Raw genomic sequence first — 19137 nt, 5'->3', positions numbered from 1 at the left:
GATATAGAAAAGAATAAGGGCCAGTCAAACCTTTTCATTCATGCAGACTAAAACCGGGTAACAATGCCCTCAACCTTCTGCTACTTGTCCAATAAGGAGCTTGAGGTTTTAAACCACCTGTTGTGCAGCCACCACAGGACTGATAGCGAACGTATCGAGTCTCCTGTGGGTCACGTTTGCAGGTAGTGGGATGTGAATGACGTTTGACATTTCCACACCCCAGCTTGAAGAACCTGCGTCACTGAAAAATTTCTTTTGAAGGCCAGGGACGTAGCTATGCCCCTGACATCATGTGCTCTGGGGCGAAGTGACGGAGGAGGGTCTGGATTCAGAGCCAGGTCAATGACCTGCGAATCCATGCAGAGATGGTGTTCTTGGTGACCCTCCTCTTAGTCCTTCCTGTGCTGACGAATAGTGCACGAGGGCAGGCTGCAGCTGTTCTTTTGAGGTACAGCCTCAAGCTCCTTACTGGGCATAGTAAGAGATGGTTTGGGTCATCTGTTACAGTACGGAGACTAGAAATCCGGAAGGAGTCGAATCGAGGATCCGCTACTCCTGGATTCTGAATCTTAGCAATAAACTCAGGGACGAAGCTGAACGTTACCTCGCCCCATCCCCTTGAATGGGCGATGTCATACGAGAGACCGTGAAGTTCGCTGACTCGCTTGGCCGAGGCCAAAGCTAGCAGGAATACCGTCTTCCAGGTTAGGTAGCGATCTGATGCCTGGCGTAATGGTTCATAGGGAAGTCTCTTAAGAAACCTGAGAACTCGAACCACGTTCCATGGGGGAGGTCTCACTTCCGACTGAGGGCAGGTAAGTTCATAACTATGTATGAGTACAGAAAGTTCTAGCGATGAGGAAATGTCCATTCCTTTGAGCCTGAAGGCTAGACTTAAGGCTGAGCGATAGCCTTTCACTGCCGAGACTGATAGGCCATTTCTTCACGCAAATACACGAGGAACTCCGCTATTGTTGGAATAGTGGCATCGTGTGGAGAGATACCCCTTCCACGACAACAACCACAGAAGACTTTCCACTTTGCCTGGTAGACTGCTGCTGAAGACTTTCGCAGGTGTCCAGACATCCTGATCGCAACTTGTTGCGAAAATCCTCTCTCAGAGAGGAGATGCTGGATAGTCTCCAGGCGTGAAGCCGTAGTGAACCTACGGCTTTGTGGAAGATGTTGGCATGTGGTTGTTTGAGTAGATTGTGTCGTGGAGGGAGTTCTCTTGGTGGCTCCGTTAGGAGTTGCAGAAGGTCAGGGAACCATTCCGCGTGATGCCATAGCGGAGCTATGAGGGTCATTGAAAGAATGACCGATGTTCTGGTCTTGTTGAGTACCCTCCTCATCAGACAGAACGGGGGAAAGGCGTAAACGTCGATGTTGTCCTACCGTTGTTGGAAAACATCTTGCCAGAGAGCCTTGGGGTCTGGGACTGGGGAACAGTACAGCGGGAGCCTGAAATTCAGGGCCGTTGCGAAGAGGTCCATAGTCGGAGAACCCCACAAGGTCAGGACTTTGTTGGCTATTAGATGATCCAAAGACCACTCGGTACTCACTATCTGAGATGCTCTGCTCAGGTTGTCGGCAAGCACATTCCTTTTGCCCGGAATGAACCGTGCCGATATTGGTATCGAGTGGATTTCGGCCCATCTCAGTATCTCTACTGCTAGATGGGATAGTTGCTGCGAAAAAGTACCTCCTTGTTTTTTTATGTAGGCCACTACTGTGGTGTTGTCGCTCATCACCACCACAGAGTGACTTGCCAGGTACTGTTGGAACTGTTGAAGGGCCAGAAAGACAGCCTTCATCTCTAGGAGATTTATGTGGAGGTACTTTTCTGACTCTGACCAGAGGCCTGAGGTCCACCCTTTTTTGAAGCGTCCGAAAACAGCATCAAATCGGGGGGAAGGACGAGAAGGTCCACTCCTTTTTGTAGGTTCTCGTCTGCCACCCACCACTGGAGATCCATCAGTTCCGCAGGTCCCATGGGGATCTGGATGTCCGGGGAGTCGTACGCTTCATTCCACCAGGACTTGAGTCGCCACTGGAGGTACCTCCTTGTTTGTTGATGTAGGCCACTACTGTGGTGTTGTTGCTCATCACCACCACAGAGTGACTTGTCAGGTACTGTACTGTTGGAACTGTTGAAGGGCCAGAAAGACAGCCTTCATCTCTAGGAGATTTATGTGGAGGTACTTTTCTGACTCTGACCAGAGGCCTGAGGTCGTGTGGTGCAGCACGTGGGCCCCCCCACCCTTTTTTTGAAGCGTCTGAAAACAGCATCAAATCGGGGGGGAGGACGAGAAGGTCCACTCCTTTTTGTAGGTTCTCGTCTGCCACCCACCACTGGAGATCCATTAGTTCCGCAGGTCCCATGGGGATCTGGATGTCCGGGGAGTCGTACGCTTGATTCCACCTGGACTTGAGTCGCCACTGGAGGGATCTCATCCTGAGGCGACCATTGGGAACTAGTCGGGCCAGCGATGAAAGGTGACCGAGGAGACGTAACCACGATTGGGCTGAAAGTTCTTCTCGTCTGAGAAAAGGTCTTGCGACCCTCCTCAGCCTTGCTATCCTGTTGTCTGATGGGAAGGCTTTGAGGAATTGAATTGAATATGGGATTTAGGCATTAAGCCAAGCACTGGGGCATCAAAGGCCATTCAGCGCTATACAACGAAAATCATTCAATCATATCTGTACACTCACACCATTTAGTATCATTTTAACCTTTAATACAAATCGTAACACTTTCATATAATAAAATCTAGATGTGATATAAATAGGGATTAAAAGGGTAAAATAAATAAATAAATTAATAAAATCAATTATAGCTCGTAATATAACCCAATACTTTGTATAAATTTTCTTAAGTTCAGGGTATTACAGTTTTCCCCCAGTATATCTCTTAACGGTTTGTCCTGGAGTAAATGTGTCCTCCTCTGGAGATTAAAAACAGGACAATCGACTAAAATATGTTTAACATCCATTGTCACTTGACAGGTATTACAAAGAGGGGCCTGTCTCCCTTCCCCACTCTTCATTAAATAATTGTGCGTTGCATGTGTATGGCCAATACGCAGCCTAGTTAAAATAATGGTATCTCTTCTACTTGTAGAATTACAAGATGACCATTTATCCACCAATGGGTGGATTTGTTTCAATTTTGTATTGGTGGTCAGTTCAGACCATCGAGCTTGCCACTTATTTTTACAGTAAAGATGAATCTCACTTTTAAGATCTTTGTAAGGAATACTCAAGGGGGATGGATTACTTAGCCCTGAAGCTTCCTTTGCTGCCTTATCTACTTGTTCATTCCCATCCACCCCAACATGGGCAGGGACCCAACAGAAGTGAACACTGATACTCTTCCTAGATTGCAGAAGTACTAACCAGTCCTGCACCTCTTGTACTAGATGATGGCCTGGCATAATTTGTTTTAATGAGAGTAAAACACTATTGGAATCCGTAAAAATTGTATAAAAACTATTTTGGTTGCCATTTTTAAAAATATGTTGGACTGCGAGAATTATTGCGTACAGCTCAGCAGTAAAAATTGAACAAGAGTATGGGAGTTTCCTTCTAATAACAATATCCCCCACCACAGCTGCACTTCCAACTCCTGCAGCCGATTTGGAGCCATCTGTAAAAACATGTTTCCCATGATGTTGAGCAGCATGATTTAAAAACTCACTTTTCATTACCCTACTAGGTAAGGTATTTTTCCCTCCTGCCGTAAAACATACTTTAACAGGTGGATTACACCAAGGAGGAGACTTGGGATATCCTACCTCTGCTATCTGTGCTGTTAACAAGCCTACTTCTCTAGCATCATTTTTCAGCTGTACTTCCAAAGGCTTAGGCACTCTAGATCTGTTAGGAGCCCGATCTAAAGGCGCCCTAACATATTTACAGTTAGGATTGTTTCTCACAGCAAGGGACCTAGCTAAAAACCTCAAACTCAACTCCTCTCTGCGAATGGAAAGGGGAGGTATGCCAGAATCAACATAGAGACTGTCAATGGGAGATGTTCTGTAAGCACCTGTGCAGATGCGAAGCCCAGCATTGTGAACAATATCAAGTTTTCCAAGTAAAGTCTTTGTAGCTGACCCATATATTTGGCATGCATAGTCTAACTTGCTCAGACACAAAGATGTATAAATTCTAAGCAAAGTTGTTCTATCAGCACCCCAATCAAAATGCGATATCACTTTCAGAATGTTCAGTGACTTCTTAACCCTGATAGATAGGTCATTTATATGGGGACCAAATGTCATTTTCTTGTCGAAAATGACTCCAAGAAACTTGACACTATCCTCATATGGCAAAATACAATCATTTAAGAAAAGGGTGGGGATCTCTTCCCTTTTACGGGTACGAGTAAAGCGAATGGCTTTGGTCTTCTGAGGAGAAAACATGAATCCGCGAGAATTTGCCCATGCGGAAGCAGCATTTATTGCAATTTGAAGATTTTGGCATGCTTGTAGTGCAGATGATCCACTACAATAAATTGCAAAGTCATCGACAAATAGTGATCCTTGTATGCCAGGAGGTATGTGACTCATTAGACTATTAATAGCAACAGCAAACAAGGTCACACTCAATACGCTGCCTTGGGGGACACCTTCTTCTTGCATGTAGGATGAAGATAGTTCTGACCCTACTCTCACTTTAATGGAGCGGTTTGATAAAAATTCTTCAATAAAAGAGAACATATGTCCTCCTATACCCCACGAGGCCAATTGCCCTCCAGGTGGTGTCATATGCCTTTTCGAGGTAAAAAAAGACACCCACCACCTGGTTTTGGTTAGAAAAAGCATTTGAAATTTCCCTTGATAACATCAGCAAAGGGTCTAGAGTACTTCGGTTCTTCCTAAAACCAAACTGTCTGTTAGATAAAAGATTTTTTGATTCTAGATACCACACAAGTCTGTTGTTGATCATTCTCTCAAATAGTTTGCATATGCAACTGGTCAAGGATATGGGCCTATAACTAGATGGCAGTTCTGGGTCTTTACCAGACTTGTGGCCTGGAATTACAATTGAAGTATGCCAGGAATCAGGAGATGTATGGGAAGCCCATAGACCATTAAAGGTTTCTAATAAAAATTCCTTGGTATCCACTGTAAGATGTGATATCATTTCATACCGGATGCCATCCTCACCTGGGGCAGTTAAAGAAGAGCTGGAGATAGCATTTTGCATCTCCTCCATACTAAAAGGCAGGTTAAAAGCTTCAGTATTTGAAGAAGCAGGAGGAACAACAGATGTTGATGCTCTAATTTGTTGAAATGCTGGGGAATAGTTGTCAGCACTTGATACATGAGCAAAGTGCTTAGCAAGAACCTCTGCTACATCTTTGGGGTCAGATATATATCTATTATTTTCCCTTAATATTGGTAGAGGCTTAGGGACGAATTTACCTTGAAGTTTTCTAATCTTGTCCCATATTTCCTTTGAAGGAGTTTTGGTATTAATATTAGATATATATTTCTTCCAAGATGCTCTCTTTGCTTTTTTAAAAATTCTTTTTTGTTTGGCACAGGCTCTGAGATATGCTATTCTATCTGCTAAATAGTTTGTCCTCAAGTATCTTCTGAAGCAAGTTCGGGTCACTTTTCTTGCGTTGGCACTTTCTTTACTCCACCAAGGAACTACAGAGCGATGAGGTAAACCGCATGTTTAGGTATAAACTTGCTAGCATTATCATCAATAGTATTTTCAAGATGTTGATAGGCATGCACTGGAGATGTAAATTCATCATATTCTTTATCAGTGTGTGAACAGTTTTCATAAGCTGCCCAGTCTGCCTCATCTATCTTCCATTTTGGTGGACACTGAGAAGGAAGATTATGGACATAATTTAACATTATTGGCCAATGGTCACTGCCATGTAGGTGTTCATTTACTGACCAAAGGTAGTCCAATCGAATGGATGAGGAACAGATTGACAAATCAATGGCTGATGTAGAGTTGTGGAATACATCATACCTAGTTGGAGAACCATCATTCATTAGTATTACATCATTGTTGTCGATTAATTCTTCAACAAGATTACCCCATCTATCGCACACATTTCCACCCCATAAAGTATGCTTTGCATTAAAATCACCCATTAAAATAAAAGGGGCAGGAAGCTGATTGATCAAGTCTTGGAGGTCAGAAAGTCTAAGCCTTCTTGGATTACCAGCATGATCTAAGAGGAAAAGTTCTAAAGATGGTTCAATATATAGCGAGCATAAAGTAATTTTTTTCCCGATATGAGTTCTAACTGCACATGCCTGTAGTGGTGTATTGAGTGGGATTGTTTCAAATTTTACAGATTTGTGAATAATAAAACCTGTACCACCTTGAGCTCTTGCAGCTTGCAAAGGAGGGGATCTACAAAAATGATAATTGAGTCCAGGATTAAATGGTTTGTCACTGATCTTGGTTTCCTGTAGGCAAATTACCTTCGTGTCTGAGTCCCTGGTTAAAGTTTTTATTTGCTCAATGCTAGTACTTAGACCTCTGCAATTCCACTGGATGATAGACATTATCTTTTGTTATTATTTTTCTTTGTCTCATTTGTCTTTTGGGACTTTTCAGATGAAGCCATGTAAGGCCTGGAGATGGAAGGCTTTACTAGGCCACCACTCTTCTTTTCTTTCTTTCTAGGATCTTTATAAGAGTCAACCTTAGGATCATGAGCAGTAGGGCACTTACCTGACTTAGATGAAGGTGAGGATGATGGGGACCTTTTCCTCTTTGGAAGATCTTGTTTTCCAATCTCCATCAAATCAGGTAGAGATTCTGCCTGAGACAATACATTTAAGGTGGTGGAAGCCACATTGGCTTCCTTGGAGGATTGTGCTAGAACTTCAACAGTTCGAGCACTTAACCCAGAAGGCTGGGCTACTACCTCTAGGGGAGATGCTCCTATCGGTGACAATACTTTTGGTGTGTTGGACACCATATTGACCTCTTTGGAGGTTTGTGCTCTGGCTTTTATAGCCTGAGCACTTGACCCAGATGGCTGGGCTACTACCACTAAGGGAGATGCACCTGACGGGCCAGGTGCTGCCACTGGTCCCCCTGTGGTAGTAAGGGGTAGTGAATTATAATCTTTTGTTGGCATCTTAACCGCGCGAGCAAAATTAAGTTGCTGATTGAGTAAATGCTTTGCATAACCTACACTTATATGTTCAGCATTTGCTTTCAAGATTGCAGATTCTTCATTCTTGTATTCTCTACATCTTTTATCATTTGGTTTATGATTATCTTTACAGTTTGCACAGGTTGTATCTCTGTTGCATTGGCCATGTTCTAACAAAGAACAGTTAATACAGATCTTCGTATTATTGCAGTACCGGGAAGGGTGACCGTACTTGAAACAATTAAAGCATTGTAAAGGCCTAGGTTTATATTCTCGAACACGTACTCTTTCATTCTCAATAATTATATGATCTGGTATAACAGGGGTTTCAAATGTTAAAACTACCATGCTTGTTTGAGGGATCTTACTTACTTTCCAAACATTAGCAGGGCACATGTCCAGAATTTCTGGTTCTGAGAATTCATATAGATCTTTATCAAAAACTACTCCTTTACCATAGCTGAAGCTCATATGTGGTTTAATATCCTTAATAGGATCAATTTCTGAAATCTTCATGCCACAAAGCATGTGAGCTTGAGTGTCTGATTTTGCATTAATCAAAACAGATTGCTTACCGTATCTACTAATATCCTTACTTTTAATTAAACCAACTTTTTTTTGTATAAATTTACTAATCTTATAATAGTTATAATTATCTATCTTTCCAGATGCAATTATCCATGTTGGGGGCTTGGGGGTTCTTACTTCTGGAAGTCTATGCTCTATTTCTTTTTCCATCCATTCTTCTGGTTTATATATCTCTAGGTGTCTTGGTGCTTTATCACATAAAGCCCCAGAAATCAAACAATTGTCAATTTTTATGCTCTCTAAATTTTTATTTGCTTCTAAAGCAATCTCAAAACTTGAAAATGATACCCAAGCTTCCCAAAAGCCTTTACTACCATTAAGCTCCATTAAAATTTCTTTGATTGCTCCAAATCTACAGAAGGCTTCATGAATTATGTCATAGCTACAACCAATTGGTATGTTTTTTAAGTGGAGAATTTTCAGATTTTTTGTTGGATCTGGTAATGAGCCAGAACCAGAGGGTAAAGTATTACGGTTATTGCAAGCATCATTTTCCACCAGTGCCGATAAATTGTCTTTAACAACACTGGTCAAAGAAGTATTGTTGGAGGAATCCTTTTTATTGCCGAGGTTGTCAACAGAGCTTTCCCTATTTAAACAAGCAGAAGTCGTCAACGGTGTCTGGGGTTCGCCATTTGATCCAGGGGTACGGGGAATATTAAGTTTACTCATTAATTATTTTTTCAGGGGGAGGGAAGGGGTCATAATAACAATGAAAAAAAAAACAATGGAAAAAAATATAGTTTAAGGGAGAGAAAAAATTAAGACTGTCTGAAATTCCAAAGAAGACACCGTTAGCCTTTCCTGGAATTAATTTCTCCACCAATGACACCTGTGAAAGCTGCTTACCAAATGTCCACTCCCTACCCTACCACAAAGGGATGGTACCACTATGATTAGAGTGGCTCAAGTGTATGCCAAACCCGCTTGATGGGACTGAGAGCATTTCAAGAATACAATCATCCCCACTCTAATCATAGTGGCAGGCAAACCGGACAGAATGCCGAGAGTCCTATCTCTATAAAATCGCCAACCCCTGGAATCCGAAGGCCAAATTTCCTAAGAGATAGTTCCGCGTGCCAGTATGGGAATACTGACACTCCTAGGTGTCCAAACATTTTCGGGCAGTTGGCAAGACCACCACAGCTCCCACAATTGATTTTGAAATAAAAACCGATCATGGATACAATGTCCCCTCTAAAAAACCTGGACAGTGAAATGGGTAAAAGAGTTTTGACAGCAAGGTTGGAGACAGCTGATAATTATGAAGGAGGGATAAGCAATAAGAGGTAATAGAAAAAGAAAGAGAAATTTAGAGTCAAACTGAGGAAAAGAAATTCCCCAGTTCGAGAGCCCTCTTGCCCGTCACAAGCCTTCAGCACGGGAATGATATGCCGTGCTGAAGCCCAATGACTTCATCAAGGCATTCTCTCGTTAAGAGGGAAAGGCTTTGAGGAGATTGGTGTCTATAATCAAGCCTAGGTATACCAGTCTTTGAGTGGGAAGCAATGAAGACTTCTCGAGATTTACCATGATCACCAGATCTTGGCAAAGTCTCAGAAGTTTGTCTCGGTGTTGAAGAAGGGTTGACACCGAGTCTGCTAGGATTAACCAGTCGTCCAGATAACGGAAGAGACGGATGCCAATCCGTGTGCCCAAGATGAAACTAGGGTGAACACTTGTGGTGCTGTGGAGAGAGCGAAGCACAGCACCTTGAACTGGTACTTTCTGTTGTCTAGGCTGAATCTTAAGTACTTCCTTGAAGACAGATGGACTGGGATCTGAAAGTACGCGTCCTTTAGGTCCAGTGTGCACATGAAGTCTTGCGATCTTACTGCTAGTCTGACCGTGTCCGCCGTCTCCATGCTGAACGGAGTTTGTTTGACAAACTTGTTCAGAGCTGAGAGGCCGATGACTGGTCTCCAGCCTCCAGACGCCTTCTTTACAAGAAAGAGTCGACTGAAGAAGCCTGGAGATCCGTCGAGGACCTCTTGGAGAGCGCCCTTCTTCAACATGGTCTGGACTTCTGCCCGAAGGGCTTGCCCCCTTGCCGATCCCATGGCAAGGGAGTTCAATGACACTGGATTTGTCGTCAGGGGAGGTAGAGATGTTATGAACAGGACGTAATATCCTAGACTGATCACAGAGATTGTCCAAGAATCGGCCCCGAGTTGCTTCCACCTGTTTGAGCAACTTTGTAGGCATCCCCCCACTGGTGGACATGCAAGGGGACTGCCTATCCTAGCGTTTGCGACCTCGGCTGCTCCCTCTAGGATTCCTGCCTCCCCTGGAGGACTTTTTGCCTTTCCTTTCTGACAGGAAAGGGCTTAGACACCAAGGTCTTCGCTGCTGTTGTCGTTTTAGTGGTCCTGACTGGACGGGACTGCTGTGGTGCTGGAGGCTTATAGGGCTTGGATGTTAAAGCCCTATGAAGAAGGGAGTCTTGATGAGACTTCCTCCACCTCTCAGCGGCATGTTCCACATCCTTAGGCTCGAACAAGATGGATCTCTCTAGAGAGGAATGTCTGAGCCTATTGATCTAGGTGCTAGGGACCTTCTGATGGAATCTCTCAGCTACTGCATCCCAACGTTTCAGAATGGTATTTACCCACAAGTTCGAGACTTGGTGGGCCAGAAACTCGATCGTGCGAGTACCTGAGAGAAGGAAGGTTTCCATAGCTTACCTGGTACGTTCTTTGGAGAAATCCTCAGAACGTACCAGGATACCTAAGGTCCCCAACCAGATATCGAGCCACGAAGTGGCTTGCATAGCACACTTCGCAACTTTCTCCTGGTTGAGGATCTCGGCTGCCAAGAACGAGACCTGCCGGTTGGAGAGTCTATCAAGAGGGACTCCCCTGGTAAGCTCTTCCAGTGAGTGGTGAAGAGGAAGAGCTAAACAAGGCTCCTCAAGGATCTCGAAGTACCTCCTCTGCTGTACGCGAGGAGGTGGGAGGATCTTGTTGGTGGCACTGGAACGGTTGGAGGAAGACATCTCGGAGAGCTGTAGAGAGATCTTGTCCCTGGTACTCTTAACCCCTTAAGACCAAGGTTAAGAGTTAACAGGGTTTCTGAGTACCAAAGAAACGGTCCAAGACCGTGTCCTTGCCCTCTCAAGGAGGGATCTCTGGGTCGGAAAACCCGTTGAGAGCCCTCATTTGTCAGAACTTACCAAAACGCATATTCTGACTCTTGCTGGTCTCCTCCTGTAGTAGGACTTGCAGCAAAGTCTCCCGTCCCCAAAAGCTCTTCTTGGGGAGAGTCGCGGACGTTCCCTGAGTGGCTAGCTGGCTCCATCCTAGTCCTAGTAGAGGACTTCGGCAATGCTTTGGAGTCCTTAGATTCCTTCCTGGGAAGGATGTAGGACTCCAACATTGACGAGGGTGGCATGTTCCTTTCAATCCCAGACTGAGTAGACCCCTCGGCGCGAGGGGAGGTTTCCCCCATTGGTGCGATGGGGGAAAGTCTCTCCTCACGTGATTCCCCTCGGGACGGGAAATCTTCGTCCGAAAGGGAAGGAGAGGCCGTCTGGGGAAAAGAAGGAACCTGCCTCGAAGGTCTGCGTGGTGTCAGTTTCGCCCTTGGGGAAGTGACCGTGTCTGGAATTCCTCTTTTTCTCTTCAAAGGGGTAGAAGCCGCCATGGACCTGTGCCCTTATTCAGAGAAGACAGGCTTGAAAGCCTGCGTTACGGCTCTGATTAGTGCACCGAACCAGGGCTGTTGGCTGACAGATGCGGTCAGACATACCCTTTGAAGGGACAGGAATTGAAGGATCCCTGGGAGGAGCCCTCATCATTGGTGGGTTCGCCTGTGATGGCTTTGGGATCCTGAACCCCTCTAGATGTTTCCCTTCTCCCACAATGCGCGGTGGTATGCGCTTGCGGGGAGGGGAATGAGGTGATGGCGACCTTGCCGTGCGTAGTTCAGCAATCTCGTGGGCGGGAGGATATTGACGTTCGCGTGAAGGAGAATAATGAGGCTCGCGCAAGGGAGAATACCGGGGCTCGCGCGCAGGAGACTGCCGGTGCACGGGAGACTGTTGGTGCATGGGAGCGTGCGGGGGAAACTGTTGGCGCGTATGTGCGCGCGGAAGAGTATTCGCGTATGCCCGCGCGGGAGTATTCGCGTATGCGAGTGCGGGAAGAGTATTCGCATATACGCATGCGGGAGAGTATTCGCGTATACGCGTGCGCGGGAGAATATTCGCGTGCGCGGGCACGCAGGATGAGTGCGCGGGCGAGAGTTTGCACGTACCTGTACCAGCCGTAGGGCGCGCACGAGCAGGAGAAAGATCCCCAGCAGTTGAAACATGTGAGGCGCGTGGGCGTGCGATAGAACGTTGGCGCTAATCCTTTGGAGAGGATAGGCGAGCGCGTGCGTATCTTCGCAGATGTGTGCGGGAGAAGGCTGGCGCGACAGTACTAGTTGGCGCGTGGGAGAAGCCAGCTTTGTTGACTTCCCGCAGCGCCCAGATCAGTAGATCATTGGTGCACAGGAGAGTTAGCTGTTGGGCGCGTTTGCGCGCAGGCAGGAGACTGATGGCGCGCGGGAGATTGCTGGCGCGTAGGAGAGCGCTGGCGCGCAGGTGAGAGTTGGCGCGCAGCTGGGCACGAACACATAGGGGAATGTTTGCGCTTAGGCTCAGGCAAGACCTGGCGTGCAGGAGAACGTGGACGTGTATGTGCATGAGGGCGTGCATAGCGCATGAAGGAGCTATGCTCCTGTTGGGACGTATGCGCAGGTTGGCGCATACGCCCTTGATGCCCTGTGTTAGGGTTTGGTGATGGGGCCTGACGAACTACTAATGAGCGCTCGTCAGGTTTTGTTGGCGCATAGTGCGTATCTGGTTGGCGTGCCTTAGCGTGCTCAGGTGAAGCTTTGTTAAGCCTATGTAAAAAAGGTGACGGCAGGTCGGCAGGTCTGTCGGGTGGAAGGTCGACGTGTCCTTTAAAAGGACGACCTTCCACTGAAGGAGATCACGAACGATCTGCAGAAAGGTCCAGGACCAGTGCAAGAACAGTGATAGGTGATTGGTCTCGAGGCTCTTCTACGGTAGACTGCATTGAAGGTGATGAACCAAAGAGGCGCCTCCTCACCGCAGGTGAAGGAAGGCCTCTTTGGTGAAGCGGAAGGCGAGCCTTCCGACGAATGCGCCCTCTGGGAGCCGTTGGATCAGCAAGTTGACCTTCTGCAGTCCTCCGAAGAGGAGTCTCTGTAAGTGAACTCCCCCGAGGGGAAAAAACACCAGCAGGAGAGACTGACGATGAACTCAATTTCGCCCTCGTAGGTTGAACAGAGACGGGAAAACTAAGCCGTCAGCTACCGTCGGGTTTGAAGAGGCAGAGGTGATGGGTGATACCGCATTGGATACCTCTGACACCACAACGTCGACAAGAGACAAAGGATCAACTTTTGCTGGTGACGGCGATTGCTTGACAGCGGCACCCAATCGGATGTAGTTGAGCAACACCTCCTTGGAGGGCAAATCCGTAAGCCCCAAGGAGGACCAAAGCTGAAAGGGGGGGGGGGGGGTTTGGTGACATATCCTCCCTAGGGGGAGAGGTGGAGCTGCTTCGCTAGAGGTAGCAACATAATCTCTCGAGCCCCGAGGTTGGTAAACAGTACATCGGTCTACGCTACCACTCGACGGTTTCTCGAAAGAGACCGACCGAGTGGAGCTTCGGAGGAGGTTTGGGCAACGGAAGAAGAGGCCTTGGGTTTTTCTCCTTTCAAAGAAACCTTTGAAGGAGAAATATCCCGTTTGGACTTCTTCCATTGTCGCGAAAACCTCTCCCACTGGGAGGTAGACCACTTCCTACACTCACTGTACCTGTTGTTGCTATCACACTGTTGGCCCCTACATGAAGGACAAAGGGCGTGAGGATCAGTCTCGACCGCCAACATAAATGTTCCACAGGGGCGGTCGGGAAACCCAGGGCAGGTGCGCATGATCGCAGAGGCAAACTTCACAAACAGAACTAGAAAGAGAAAAAGACAAAAGCATTAAATGGCTGCCAAATGATGGCGAGGATGAGAGCGGACACGTCGACTACCATCCAAGCCGAGAGCAAAGTGGGCTCAAGCACAGGTGTGAGAGGGGGGGGGGGGCTAGCAAGCTACCCTCCCCTACCCCCGCTAACTACCAGTGTGGGAAGTAAACCCTCGATAAAAATTAATGGCTCGTCATTTCAGCTACGCCGAAAGTAATACCCCTATTAAATATGACAAATTCGAAGATAATTTGTATTTTTCCTAACCATACAAACCTTAGCTATTTACACAGGGTTTACCTTTTAGCGCAGCTGAAATGGCGAGCCATTAGAATTTAACGAGGGTGTATTACCCCCGCGCTAGTTAGCGGGGGGGTAGGGGAGTGGTAGCTAGCTACCCCTCCCCTCCCTCACACACAGATGAATGCTCACTTTCACTTAGAGGTAGGACTTGTCTTGGGGGACAGGGCTGGCGGGCAAATGTGTGTAAATAGCTAAGGTTTGTATGGTTAGGAAAAATACAAATTATCTTCGAATTTGTCATTTGTTCCGTAACCGAAATACAAACCACGCTATTTACACAGGGTGACTTACCCCTTAGGTAGGGTGGAAAGTCCCCAGCCATACTGGCTTTGGCTTTACCATGGGACTCAGAATCCGAGTGAGTAGCACTCGATAAAAGGAGTCCCTGCACCTCACAAGTTCCTTGCTTCGCAAGGAACCATGTGGCCTACGTAAGCTTGTGTGTGAAGGAAGTAGTGTGACCCGTCCTAGGCAGTTGACCTGGAGTTCCAGAAGGAACTCTGGGTTAGGACGTTCCCAATACCACCTCGTCAGGGTATGGGGGACGCGACAGTATTGACTCAATACTCGGAACACAAGGAAGCATGGTTTACCTGCAGAGGTTTGAGGTCAGCTATGCAGAGACCAGGATGCTGCTTCCCCGTAGAGGGGATGATGAAGAAAGAAATAAGGGCCAGACATACTTCTTTCGTTCATGCAGACTAAAACCTGATAACAATGCCCTCAACCTTCTGCTACCTGTCCAAAAAGGAGCCTGAGGTTAGACCAGCTGTTGTGTAGCCACCACAGAGCGATAAAAAACGTATCGAGACTCCTGTGGGTCACGCCCTGCAGGAAGCGGGCTGCGAAGGTCATTAGACGCTTCCAGACTCCAGCTTGTAGCACCTGCGTCACAGAGTAGTATTACTCGAAGGCGAGGGACGTTGCGATGTATCCAACATCGTGCTGTAGGGCGACGTGACGGGGGAGGGTCTGGAGACAGGTCGAGATGAATGTCCTGAGTCCGGGCTGAAGAGGTATACTGGTGACTCTCCCCCCATGTCCTCCTTGTGCTCCCAAATCGGCTGCAACTGAGGACAAACTGCAGCTGTTCCCAGCGCTAACCTCTCGATTCCTTTACTGGCAAGAAAGAGAAGGTCTTGGGACATCAGATACAGAATGGAGACTCGAAATCTTGAATGAATCGGACTGAAGGGCCGGGACCCCCAGATTCTGAGTCTAGCCAACAACTCAGGAGCGAGCCTGAATGTTGCCTTCCCCTCTTCCTTAGAAAGGGGGGAGTCGTAAGAGACCAAGAAGATTGCTTACACACTGGCCGTGGCCAGAGTGAGCAGGAGACCCAAGGCGGAATACAATCCGAGGCCTGTCGTAAAGGGTCTTGAGAAGATCTCTTAAAGGACTAAAAGTCCGAGCCATGCTCCAAGTTGGAGGTCTTCCTCCGACTAGGGCAGGGACGATCGTAGCTTCGCATGAGCGAGGATAGATCCAGCGGGAAGGAAAAAGTTATTCCTTTCAGCCTGAAGGTCAGGGAAAGGCTGAGCAACAGGCTTCATTGCCGAGAGCGGAAAGGAGTTTCCTCCCGCCGAAAGGCAATAAGACCGTTATTGCTGGAGAAGAGGCCTCAAGGGAAGAGGTATATCTCCCACGGCACCAACCACCTTAGACTCTTCACTTTGCCTGGGAGACCCCTGTGGATGACTATCGCAGATGACGCGACCTCCGTACCGCGACTGTAGCGGGTTGTCTCTTCTTGAGGAGGAGGCGTAGTGTCTCCAGGCATGAAGCCGAAGCGACGCCCCGGTTCGGGAGAGATGTCGCAGTGTGGTTGCTTGAGTAGTCTGCGCCATGGGAGAAGCTCTCACGGGAGTTCCGTCAGGGGAAGCAGAGGGTCCAGAAACCGTTCTGCGCATAGTCCCAGTGGAGCTCTCCCATTGACTCACGGAAGGAGAGCTGTAACCAAAACAGAATTATAACAATTATAATTATGTAACTATGTAATTATGTAATTTAAAAATGAATGAACACTAAAGAAAGAACGAAAACCCCGAAAGGAATCGTTCTACAAAGCTGAAAAATCAACAAATACAATTAGATTCATAAATTAATTGAGACAAACGTACGGCGTAGCAACCCCCCACACGGAAAGGAAGCTACAAGGGCGTAGTACACGTAGTAAAAGGGTGAACGACCTCAAGAGAGAGAGAGAGAGAAAGACATGTCAAACTCGATCGCCACCCATAACGCCGTGGCGGCCAACTGCCGAGGACACCACGTAGATAAGTACACTACACACACAAATCTGAAAAGGAAACTTACTGATTTCTATACTCAAATATGTATACAAACATGAAAACATGTTTACATATATATTGAGTAAATGAAAAGTAAGCGATTAAGTAAAGACAAAACAAACAATGGCTGCCAAGAGAGGACCAAGACAGAGACGTCTGTCACAGTCCGAGCCAAAAGTGAAAGTGAGCATTCATCTGTGTGTGAGGGAGGGGAGGGGAGGGGTAGCTAGCTACCACTCCCCTACCCCCCCGCTAACTAGCGCGGGGGTAATACACCCTCGTTAAATTCTAATGGCTCGCCATTTCAGCTGCGCTAAAAGGTAAACCCTGTGTAAATAGCGTGGTTTGTATTTCGGTTACGGAACAAAGCGTGGTTTGTATTCCAGTTACGGAACAAACCTCTTTCTGAATCAACAAAGGAGAATCCCCCCATAATTATAGAATACTTCTTTGCCATCATCTTCCTCTTAAACCCATCTTGCTAGAAAGGACTAATGACATGAACCTGTAACAAGTCTCTCTTTTACCAGGACACTTTTGCATTTCCACCTTTTGGTGTTCATACTTCACAAGTACATACCTTAAGCATAAGTACATAATGAAAAAAAGAACAGCTCCAGCAGCAACAAAGCCAATTGGAAACAACAGCACAACATAAAACATTTATCTGCAATGGTTGGCAAAACAAAAGTGGCTTGACTATGTCAAACAGCTCTGTAGACCCATAATTGCTTTTCTACTAACTTTCAGTGCCACTTTTAGGGTTACCAAGCTAAGGCATAAGTATTTCTGATATAATTTTAGACAATCTACAGGTAACAAGAAATATTGCTGTACTTTTACTTTGTAGACTAATGAATTACACTGTACATAAAAAAATTCATACCTTATGATAGACAAAACTTGAAAAAGTTGTAGACCGTTTTTTTCTACTTTTTAACTTCTGTTTTAGCAAATTTAACCCCTATCACTAAAATGCTTCACAAATCTTATCTAATCATGTTTTCCTTATGAGTCAGTTTGAATGAATAAAAGTTTCAATACCTTCTGTGTTTTACATGAGCCTTTATACGGGCTTATAACATGGGCCTCTAAAAACAGCTTCTCTTGATCTCCATCATAGAAACGTTCCATGAGCTTTTCCTTGTCCCATTTAAAGTGGTTGAGCAATATTCGGGTAGTTGTGATGGGTATCTGCAAAGTAAACAAATGGTTAATGAAGTAAAAATATACAATAGTATTTCCAAAATATAGATACAGCAAAGTATAACCGAATTACTATCAAAGTTTGAAAATGATTTGTCCATATACAAATACAAGCCTTCATCCTTTAATATGAGAATTGATTTAAGCACACCTGGACCTAGGCAGTTAAAAACTTATAACAAGGTGTCAGCAATAGTAGGGAGTGTAGTTAGCTGTTAGCGGAGGGGAGGCCCTATCCCTTCTGCCAGTACACTTAATGGTCACTTTGATTCTTGCTGCCAGATAGCACAGATGTGCTTTTGGCATCTCTGCAAATCTGGACTTTCTGAGCAACAAACAATCTTTGGAGCATTTTTCATCTCGGCAACCACCTTCAGATTCAGTCTTCTAAAGGTATTGCCTGTACAGAAGTGACATAGGACCTTTGCTCATTTCTTGAAGGGATCCCAAAGAGGGAAGAGAAGAGACTCCATAGGAAGGCTAAGAGATTGGTTAACTCTCCTTATACAGTAGGTGCCTTCATAGGAGAGATCCTGATGATCCTTCTTCTCCTTGCAGGAGCTCTTCAGCAAACTATGAATTTTCACCCTCAAGACCTTTTAGTCCCCAAATAGGGAGACTAGGGATAAGTTTTAATCCCTGACCTTCTTCAGAGCTTGCTAGGTACTGCGCTTACAGAAAGAAGAGAAGCCGTACAATTCCTCTCCATAGAGGTGCATCCTCTACTGAGGACTTCCCTGACTATGTAAGCAACCAGTCCAGATTGTGCATAGTCCAAGTCTTACATTCTAAACATCCCCAAGTTCCTGATTATAGGCTGGAAAGCTGTAATAAAGCCTGCTGTGCTCCCCAGGGTTCGAGACAACAACCAGAACTCGCTCTGTCAAGAGCTAACTAAGGAATCATTCAACAAGGTCGATATGCAGGTATCGGCACAGAAAGATTTCCTGAAAGTAGAGTGATCATCTACTGTACAATTCTGTCACCAGTTTTTCTGAAGAGGTACTATTATGTAACAGGACTCACATCCCTTTCTTCTGCCCTTGGACCAAGCACTCTCTACCCTGGCCTCGTCCTTTTCCACCAAGAAATTTGCCACTCAATACATAATACTCACAGATACAGAGGTCTGTAACATGGAAGCCGCAGACTCCTAGTCAGACCACGGGTCAGTGACCGTGGGATTCTTGAACTCAAACTCAGACCTCTCCGATGTAGGGAAGATGAGAAAGTTCACAGACCTGTCTCGTGGAAGCAAGTAACATCAGATGACGAGGAAGGCAGGGGTAAAGCTGGTCGCCTTCTCAAAGTCCCATGTGGCGGAGACTACTCTGAGGAGGACCTAACCCGCAGACAGGAAAGGTGATTCCCAAGAAGAACAGGAACATGCCTCGTACTTTGCCCCTCCGTAGGCTGAGCGAACTCAGAACAAGAGGGAGCGCTGTATCGGCAGCTGGAACTGTGTCAGGTTTAGTCAAAGAACTCGGGACTGGAAAAACTGCACTGGATAAGGTACGAAACCTTCAGAGCCCTTCAGAGGAAGGTCCACGTCCACCTCTGAGGAAACTGGTATGCGTTTTCTCTCTGCTCCCAACTGCAGCAACTCGAGCAGGCCTTCCTT

General features: G+C 46.2%; 1 protein-coding gene across 1 annotated transcript in view; it reads right to left on the bottom strand.

Moving 5' to 3' along the window:
• ari-1 (E3 ubiquitin-protein ligase ariadne-1) overlaps positions 1 to 19137 on the bottom strand; it is a 177007-nt gene that overhangs the window by 146214 nt on the left and 11656 nt on the right. Inside the window, exon 2 of the mRNA XM_068356551.1 lies at positions 17355 to 17504. Coding sequence (XP_068212652.1) covers positions 17355 to 17504 — 150 coding nt within the window. The remainder of the gene's footprint in view (positions 1 to 17354; positions 17505 to 19137) is intronic.

The sequence above is a fragment of the Palaemon carinicauda genome, chromosome 2 (assembly GCF_036898095.1).
Source record: "Palaemon carinicauda isolate YSFRI2023 chromosome 2, ASM3689809v2, whole genome shotgun sequence".
NCBI classification, from domain to species: Eukaryota; Metazoa; Arthropoda; class Malacostraca; order Decapoda; family Palaemonidae; genus Palaemon; species Palaemon carinicauda.
This window is presented reverse-complemented; position numbering and strand designations above follow the sequence as displayed.